General features: G+C 45.9%; 1 protein-coding gene across 1 annotated transcript in view; it reads right to left on the bottom strand.

Annotated features, from left to right (window-relative positions):
* The window catches only part of LOC133045077 (disks large-associated protein 4), a 63,408-nt gene continuing 53,464 nt past the window's right edge, over nt 1-9,944 (bottom strand). Inside the window, exons 5-7 of the mRNA XM_061127200.1 lie at nt 3,623-3,714; nt 2,695-2,850; nt 1-1,839 (exon numbers count right to left, since the gene is read on the bottom strand). Of these exons, the coding sequence (XP_060983183.1) occupies nt 1,621-1,839; nt 2,695-2,850; nt 3,623-3,714 (467 nt within the window). The 3' untranslated portion in view covers nt 1-1,620. The remainder of the gene's footprint in view (nt 1,840-2,694; nt 2,851-3,622; nt 3,715-9,944) is intronic.

The following is a 9,944-nucleotide window of genomic DNA, read 5'->3' as shown; positions in this document are numbered from 1 at the left end:
TACACATTACCTCATTTATTCTCACAACATGCCTGTGAGGTAGGGAGGGGCGGGGACTGTCCCCATTTTACAGAGGAGGAAGTTGAGGCACACAGAGGTCAAGTGACTTGCCCAAGGTCACAGACGGTGGCCAAGCTGGAATGGGCCCTAGAGCAGGCCCGCAGTTCACCCAGGCCCCCTGCGGTGGGTGCTGGACAGAGGACGGCCCCAATACCGTAGCCATGGCCACTGGAGTGTGCAGCCTCGGGCGCAGGGCTCGCTGCGGGCCGGCCTCACCTTTTCCCTGCCCCCTGCCCACCCTCCCCTCACCCTGCAGGCCTGGACCATTGCAGCTCAGGGCTCATGACACCCTGGGAGTGGGGCTGGGAGTGGCGCTGGGGAGAGAGAAGGATGATTGGGGTAAAAAAATAGAAAACTCAGAGACTGGGCAGATGGGCCCATGGTGGGGGGCAGGTGAGAGTCGAAAAAAGAAAAGGGGGAGAGGGAGGGCTGCTTACACACAAGGTATATATTTTTACACACACTTGTACACACACCTAGATATAGTACATGTAAAAATATATGCTATTCACACACCCGCCTCCTGCCAGGTGCCCCGAGAGCCAGCGGCGGCGCTGGTGGGCATGGGTGAGCAGAGGGGCGTTTGTTAAATATACACTCTAGGGTCTATGTGCATATGTACACATACGTACAGACACAGCCGCCCGCCCCTCGGCTACTGTACACAGGCTCGGCCAGGGACAGACCACCCCTGGAATGTGGGGGCCCTCTCTTGAGTGGCCCCAGCAAGTCACTCTGAGTCATACATTTTTGCTGAAGGAAAGAAGGGGCTGGAGAGAAGAAAAAGGCGGGAGTCTGGAGTGTGGTTTTTACCTCTTCCCCGCCCCCCCACCCCCCAAGACCTCAGCCCTCTCCTGGTCTCAGAAAGGTGAGACCCAAGGCTGCCGGAGCACAGTGGGAGGGCCGCTTCTGCTGAGAGGAACCTGCAGTCATGTGCACGCGCGTGTGTGTGTGATTGTGTGTGAGCACTTGGTGGGGGAAGGGATGCGTGTCCATCTCTCTGTCCTCTGGGCTCAACCACACAAAGGGCTGAGAACCAGAAAGCCGATAGTCAGGATGGTGACCCCTGTGTGGGCTCTGAAGGGCAAAGAGAAACGTAAGAATGAGAACTCCAAGGTCAGAGCTGGGGTAGCCAGGAGGAGAAGGAGGGACATGGCAGGTGCCCAAGGCTGCCCCTGGGTTGTCTTCATCTTGTAAACAAGCTAGTTTAAGTTCTCATTAGACAGAACGAGTAAAAAGACTGTAGTCTGGAGGCCGGGCTGGGGAGTTGCTGAAGTCCATCTATCTAGTCCACTGCGGCCAGCGAGGAGAGAAAAAAAAGTTTCCTAGTTTCGTGTTTTTGTTGATTTTTGTGTGTGTGTGAAGTCTCCATAACCTAAAGCTTGGAGGGACCCAAAGAAGCCAAATCGTGAGCCCTTGGATGCGTCAATTTGAAAGTTGGCTCAGGGTCTCTAGACAGAATAACCATACTAAAGGTTGAGAAAATTTTGTTCCATTTGCATTTAGTTTGTGGTTTTTGTTTTTTTTTCTAAATAATTTAAAATTGTCTGCTTCCTGGTCTCAGAGCCGGGTCTGGGCCTCAGGGACGTAAATCTCGATGCTGTCCGCGCTCTCTGTGGCTGAGTTCTGCCGCACGGAAGCCGCCCGCTTGGCCGCCAGGAGTCTCTTGCGGGCCTCCTGACGCTGCTTGTCCCCAGCATCAGAGGCCTTGTCGCGGCTCACTGCCGGCTTGGATTTGGCTGGCTTCTTTGGGACCGGAGGGGGTGCTTTCTTCTCTTCCTTTAGTGAGACAGTGAGGAGGGAAGAAAAATAAAATAAAGGTGCCACCTTGTGTGTGGCGGCACTACCACCCCCCATATGCTGGCAGCTGGAGTCTCCACCCCAGCTCCCCCGCATCGGGCACAAGCAACACACACTTGGAACCAGGAAGCCACAAGAAGCGATGATGGTGGGAAGAGCACAAGGCATAGGAGCAGAAAGCAAGCTGACAATCCTAGAGTGTTCTAGTAGGAGGGGACGGACAGACCACCTCTTCCCACCCCTGCTTGGACCCACTGAGAGCCCAAAACTCACACAGGAGTCACACAGCCAGAGATGGGATTTAAATTCAGGGCCTCCGACTCCGAGATCACATTGCACGTGCTGTTCTAGGGGATCAGAACTCACAAGCGCCACCGTCCAGTACCCAATAACCAAAGGGGTCACTGGGCACCACTGTTTTACAGATGGAAACCCGGGCCTCAGGGATGAGGCTGGCCTGGGAGGCAGAATCTGGCCCAGACCCCTGGACTCCTGGCAGCGTGGTCCTAGGAGAAGGACCATTTGTCTGCCTCTGACGTTCCAGCGGCTGTGACTACACTAGCACTCCAGGCTGAGGGCATGTGTCTCCCAGGAGTCCCCTTTTCTGAACATGCAGGGCAGGAAGGCATGCTTCGGGGGCAGCCTCAACTACACAGAGCCCGCGGCATGCTGGACGAGCGCCGAGCATGGACCCCGCACACTGATGGACGTGAGCCCCCAGCTCAGAGACGACACACGGAGAAGGGAGCCAAGCAGCACTGACCGATGTGGGCAGCGTTATTGCCGACCAGGAATTTGTCCCTGGACTTCCCCTCCGCACTGCTCCATGCTCACCTTCCTCTTCTCGGGGGTCTCCACCAGCTGCCAGCTGTTGGCCTTGAGGTGGTAGAGTTCATCAAACTTCATGCTGATGTCCTCGATGGACAGCTGGAGCAGGTCCCAGAACCCTGCCAGGTCCTGGGCCGTTGGACGTGGGTTGGCATCAGGGTTCTGCAGGACAGAGTGGGGTCAGTGGGGCCAGAGGGCAGGGCTTGTCCTGCACCCCATCCCAAGTATGGTCTCCGAGCCCTGCGTGGGTTCTCACACATGTGCTAACTGAAGCCTTCGCCACCTGTCGGGCTCTGGTGAGGATGGCCCTCGTGGCCTTACTGTACGGCTGGCGGACGACTCGTCTCATTTTATAGGGAGGAGGCAGCATCACTCCCAGGTCGGTGTGATTACAGACCTATGGGGGTTCCCTCCCATCATTCTGTTCTCAGCCAACACATTCCTCATCATGACTTCCTCGGTGAACCTCCAAACCCCTACTGGTCCTAGAGACAAACACTGGCCATTGTCCCCCACCCCTGGCTGGACGGAAAGAGGCTCCCCACAGGAAAAGCTGCTGCCTGACAGGTGAGGGTGAAGCAGAAGGGAGACCCACCAAGCCTAATGGTGGTTATTTCTTTAGTTCTTACCTTGACTGTCCTCTTAGATACAGAGTATGTTGTAAATAAATAAATCAGTGCTACTGATTTTTAACTTCCATGTGGCTGTTTTTACACAGAGTTCACTTTTCTATTTCAGAAGGCATTAAAGACCTGAAAGGACCACTCCCGGCCCTTTTCTTATGGTAGGCTCTGACATGTGCCACCGTCATCCTTCCAATGGCTGAGGAGGCAGACCTTGTCCATGTCAGGGAGGAGGTCAGAGGCTTAGAGGCTAATCCAGCCGGGGGCTCTGGCTGGGAGACCCACTGTGGAGGAAGAAGAATCACACTTACCAAGTTCTGCTCACAGAGGCCCCGGAACTGCTGGAATTTCTGTGACATCAGTAGCTGGGCACTGCCCACGGCACTGAGGACCTTCCCTAAGACTGAGAGAGAGAAGCGGGAGAAAGGCTGAGCCGAGCACAGGTCTGCTTTCACCTCCCCTCCCCACCTTAGGGTGCTGATCGTTATTTGGTGACGGCAGCCGGCCTTCATTTTATTTACACAGTAATTAACCCACTCTTGTGAAAAATGCAGACCATACCTATAAAGTGAACCCCACCCACTAGTTGCTAAGGATATGTCATGGTGATAAATCAGAAAACTGCGTTTAAATGGAAGAAAACGTTTCAGGAAAACAAATTACTACCACAGGCTCAAGAAGAAATAGAAAATCTGATTAGACCAATAACTTTAAAAAAACTGAAGCAGGAGTTAAAAATCTTCTCTAGAAAAAGGAACCAGGCCTATACAGTTTTATAGGTGAGGTTTTACAAAACCTTCAAGAAACAGATAACCCCTGTTATATATATTCAAATTCTTCCTGAGAGTAAATAAACACAGAAAATGACACAGCTAATTTTAGGAGCCCTGAGAAAAAGATAGGACATGACAAGCATGGACCACTTTCATTAGGGATGCGAAAAAAAGCAGTGTTAACTATGAAGTGCTCAGCCCAGGAATACAAGACTGAAGTCTTTTAGTGCCATTTCTGGTTTTAAAGTGGCAGGGGAGACTTTCCTGGTGCTCCAGTGGTTAAGACTCCACATTTCCAATGCAGGGGGTGTGGATTTGATCCTTGGTCAGGGAACTAAGATCCCACGCCACAACGAGACAGGAGCCTACAGGCTGCAACAAAGAGCCTGTGTACTGCAATGAAAGATCCCCCATGCCACAACCGGGGCCTGACACAGCCAAATAAATATTTTTTTTTTGTTTTTCTAAAGTAAAAAAATTATGTTGTATGTCATCAAAATAATAAAGTAGCAGGAAGACAATACTACTCCTAACCCCCTTAGAAATCACTGAAAAGCAAAACACAGTAAATTAATCAAAATGTACACTGTCTCCTGACAGAGCACGGTGTATGAGGAAGTGTCAGGGTGCAGTGACAGCCGCATAGGGAGAGTTCTTGCAGTTGAAGGGCTCAGATAAAGGTGGCAGTTTTGAGTTCTTCAAAGTAGCATAACTTGAGAACCAATAATCTCTTGTTTGAAGTAAAAAGGGGTGTGGAATGCAGCAGGAGCTTCCCTGAACCTGATTCAGCACCAAGGGTGGGGGGCAGGGGGCGACAACACTGCAGGGTAACTGCCCTCTGGTGTCCTGGAGAGAAGACCAAGCTGAAGGACGCACTGAGGAGTTCCTGCCAGCCTGGGACACCCTCCTGCCTCCTCCCCCGCAATGATCTACTTACAACAGCTTATCTAGGAGGAATTTCACCTCATTTAGAAATTAGTTATTACAAAGGAGCCCATGCAGGAGCTCGACATAGTACAGGAGCAGCAAACGGCAGGTAAGTGTTCACCAGGAAGTTGTTGCCAGAGAACAGACGAGCAGTGTGACATGTAGCCACAGATATTTAAACAGTAGTTCAAAGCAGAGATCGAGGTGCTCTGAAAAGATTTAAGAGCATGGAAGGAGGTAAGACATGAGCTCTGGAACTACTGCAAGAGAAAAATCAGGCATCACAGAAACAAGGGCCATGATGGACACAGTACAAAGAATAAACCCTAATGAAAACCAGTAAGGATGAGGGGAACAGGAGTGGGAAAGTTCCTGGTGCAAAACCCTTATACTGCTAGATTACATCTTAAAGCTGCCAGGAATAACTGCAGGTAGTGGGTGTATGTACCCGGCTTGGTCTAAAGTAGAATGGGAATAAAAGAAGTCCCTTTTGAAGATTTCCTCATCATAAGATTGCACTTAGGTACCTTATTTTTTTAAGAAATAGAAGAAGCAACTAGAGGACTTCCCTGGTGGTCCAGTGGCCAAGACTCTGTGCTCCCAATGCAGGGGCTCGGACTTGATCCCTGGTCAGGGAACTAGATCCCACATGTGGCAACGCAGACCTGCTGCAGCCAAATAAAATAAATACTAAAGAAAAGAAGCAAGTAGGTATATTACAACAGAGACTATTTAAAAGAACGTGACTGAGACAGTGCTAAAGAATTGATGCTTTTGAACTGTGGTGTTGGAGGACTCTTGAGAGTCCCTTGGACTGCAAGGAGATCCAACCAGTCCATCCTAAAGGAAATCAGTCCTGAATATTCATTGGAAGGGCTGATGCCAAAGCTGAAACTCCAATACTTTGGCCAGCTGATGCAAAGAACTGACTCACTGGAAAAGACCCTGATGCTGGGAAAAGTCGAAGGGGGGAGGAGGAGGGGACGACAGAGGATGAGATGGTTGGATGGCATCACCAATGTGATGGACATGAGTTTGAGTGAGCTCCGGGAGTTGGTGATGGACAGGGAAGCCTGGCGTGCTGCAGTCCATGGGGTCACAAAGAGTTGGACATGACTGAGTGACTGAACTGATCCTGACTGAGAGACATGGAGGAGAGAGGGAAGCTTAACATACATCCGTCAGAGTTCTAAAAGGACAGAACGGAAGAAAATAAACTTCTTCAGAGTGATCATGACTTCAGATATACTAAAAGAACCACCCCATCTCATTTTATGCTTAAGAGAACCTTGGTACTAAAACGAGACACGGATGAGAAAGGAAAACTACTAGCCAAATTATCAAGAACAAAGGCAAAATTATTAAATCAGATATTAACAAAAGTGCAAAAATGTACTAAAATAATGTAACTCAGCTGGGTTTATTCTGGTACTACAAGACGGATTCAATATTAGAAAATTCTAATAACTTTTGATTCTGGCTATGAAAAATCAGTTGCTATCTGATAAACTGAACTTCAAAAAAAAAAAAAAAATCAAACCCCACAAAAAAACTAAATAAGATACTCAAAACAACAAAGTCTCTCTTTCAAGGCATTAAAAAATTACCAAAGCAGCCAGAATTTGAGAGGCTAAGATTTCAGTGAGAAGGGAAACTTTAATCAGGTGAGTCTGACAGTCTGTTATCCCAAGGCGTCTCCCAAATCTACAGGCAGCAAAAAGCTGAGACGCTAAGAAGGCAAAGTGGTTGCTGAGAGTCTGGGAAGCTGAGCAGAGCTTGTGGTAGTTCCACGGGGACAGGGAGACCAAAACTGGAATTCCGAGCTACAAGGCAGACAGGACTTGGGGGGAAAGCACCTCGAACTGAGCAAAGCTTCCTTAAGATAGGGGCGAGACAAAAACTGGAGCTCAGTGTCTGCCAAGAAGGAGCGGCTTGGAAATATCCCAGGCTGTCACAAAACCCAGCTCTGAATCAGCTGAATCCCGTATTGGATTAAGTCACCCTATGCTATTGTCTGCAAGAAGCCAAAGTAAATCCATTCTTGAAGAATAGAAAATCATCCTTAAAAAAAAAAAATAAAATCACCCTGAGTCTCAAGTTATTTCTGTAGTTTTCATATACAGTTTCTGGTGTTGGATAAGAATTACCAAGCGTGGGGATTCCCTGGTGGCTCAGTGGTAAAGTATCTGCTGCCAGTGCAGGAGACATGGGTTTGATCCCTGATCCAGGGGGATCCCACATGCTGTGGAACAGCTGAGCCTGTGAGGCTCCGCAACTACTGAGCCGGTGCTCTAGAGCCAGAAGCTGCTACCACTGAGGCCTGAGCACGCCAGAATCTGTGCTTCGCAACAAGAGGAGCCGCTGCAATGAGAAGCCTGTGCACTACAACCAGAGAAAAGCCCACGCAGCAACCAAGACCCCAAACAGCCAATAATTGAATAAGTAAAAATTTAGAAAAATTACCAAACATGTCAGGAGGTAGGACCAAATGACTGCACAGCAAAAGAGAAAAATCAGAAAAAAAGTAAAAGACCTACAGGGGTTACAGGTACTAGAAGTACTGGACAAGGGCTTTAAAATGACTGAATCTGTCCAAGAAAATATATGACATGATGGGGAAGTTCAGCAAAGAACCAGAAATCTATCAAAAAGAATAAAATGTAAATCCTAGAACTAAAGACACACACTAACTGAAATCGACTGCAGTGAAAGTGAAAGTCGCTCAGTCGTGTCCGACTCTTTGCAACCACATGGACTGTACAGTCCATGGAATTCTCCAGGCCAGAGTACTGGAGTGGGTAGCCATTGCCTTCTCCAGGAGATCTTCCCAACCCAGGGATCTAACCCAGGTCTCCTGCACTGCAGGAGGATTGCACTGCATTGGACTCATTACCAACTGAGCTATCAGGGAAGCCCGCTGATTGCAATAGATAGGTTTTGTAGATTAACTACAGCTAAACTATAAAATAATCCAGCAGAAAATATCCAGATTGAGGTCCAAAGGAGGGAAAAAAAAAAAATGAAAATTCAGAAGAGAGAATGAAGAAACGACATGGCAGTCTAAAATATGTGTAATTGCAGTCCACAAGGAGAGAAGAAATAAAATGGAGCAGAAATCTGAGGAAATCATGGCCAAGACTTTTCTGAAACTCACGAAAGTTATTAAAGCTGAAGATTAAGAAACTCTATGAGCATCAAGTTGGAAAAACACAAAGAAAACCATAGCTAGGTATCCTAGTAAAAATGGATAAAACTCAAATATAAGAGAAAAAATCTTAAAAGCAAAGGGAAAGAAAATTATTCTTCAAAGAAGCAGCAGGAAGACTGACTTTCCAATAGAAAGTCTGGAAACCAGAACATAAAGACTTACTTATAAATAAAAGTGCTGAAAGAAGATCAATACCTACCTAGCGTTTTATACTTAGCAAAAAATACTATTCAGAAAAAGAGGGGAAATACAGACATTTTAAGACAAATACTGCATTAATATAAATACTAAAGGGAGTTCTTAGGGCAGAGGAAAGTTATCCTAATAACCACAAGCACAGAAATAAAGGAGTGAAGTCTTACCAGAAAGAAAAGAGTAATTATGTGGGTAATATTGATTGTATAAAACAAAAATAATCTCTTGGGGCAGTTAGATCCTATTTATAGAACTGAAATATCTCACGGCCACATGATCAAGGTCCTTGCATTATCTGTGAAGTGGTAAAAGTACTAATTTAGTCTTACAAAGTCCAGGATGCAGAGTAACTGCTAAAAGAACAATAAGCTAACATGAGAAAAGTGGAAATAAATATTTGATTAATCTAAAAAGAAGACAAGAAAGGAGAAAAATCTATCAATAAATTTACCACATTACAGATTAGAAAAACCATATGATTATCTAAATAGATACACAAAATTCCATTAAATTCAACAATTTTCTTAACCAGAATAAGCATATTTACAACAGACCTATAGTAAACATATGCAATGGTACAATGCTAAATGCAATTCCTTATTTACAAATAAGAATACAGCAGTATTTCTAGATACAAGATCAATAAAAAGGCCAACAGCATTTCATCAACCAAAGAAAAAGAATACAATAACAAAAATACTACTCACATCCTTCCAAAATTAAAATACTAATCTAACAAATCTTTAAACAATATGTAAAACTTCTATATGGAAAATATAAAATTTAAATGAAGGACACTACAGAAGACCTACATAAATGGAGAGACAATCATGTTCTTGGATACAAAAAACTCATTCTTAAACATCAGTTTTCTACCACCTGATATACAGATTTTATATAATTCCAATCAAAACCTCAACATAGAAGTTAAAAAGCCATGTCTAAAATTTATATGGAGAAAGCAAAGAACCAATGCCAAGATATTCCTGAAGAACAGGTTGGAGGAATTTGTCTTTTCAGTTACAGTAAATCTACGTATGAACCTTCAGGTTGTGACCTTTCAAAGATGAGAACACGCGTTCCATCAGTGTCAGACGGGAGTGAAACTGCAGCTTGCCCCCAGTCTCCTCCTGCTGACGATCTTTCAGCTCTGCTGTCTCCTACCGCCTCTCCCTCCTCCAGGCAAACTCTTCCTGCCTGTTAACGCCAGCCTCTGTATGCTAGCTCTTGTCCTGTATTACCTTACTTTTCAAGGTACTGTACTGTAACATTAAAAATGTTTTCTTTACTTTCTGTATTTGTTTTTTATGTATTATTTGCATGAAAAATATTATAAACCTACTACAGTACAATACTATATAAATGATTGTGTTAGTTGGATACCAAGGCCAACTTTGTTAAACTTATGAACAAACTTGACTTACAAATGTGCTCTTGGAATGGAACTCATTCATATATAAAAAAAATCCTAACGAATTTCCCCCAAAACAGTGAGGTTGCAGCATATCAGATCAATGTACAAAAATCAAT

This window comes from Dama dama, chromosome 23 (assembly GCF_033118175.1).
Source record: "Dama dama isolate Ldn47 chromosome 23, ASM3311817v1, whole genome shotgun sequence".
Classification (NCBI taxonomy): Eukaryota; Metazoa; Chordata; class Mammalia; order Artiodactyla; family Cervidae; genus Dama; species Dama dama.
Note: the sequence above shows the minus strand (reverse complement) of the source record. Positions and strands in the feature narration are given on the sequence as shown.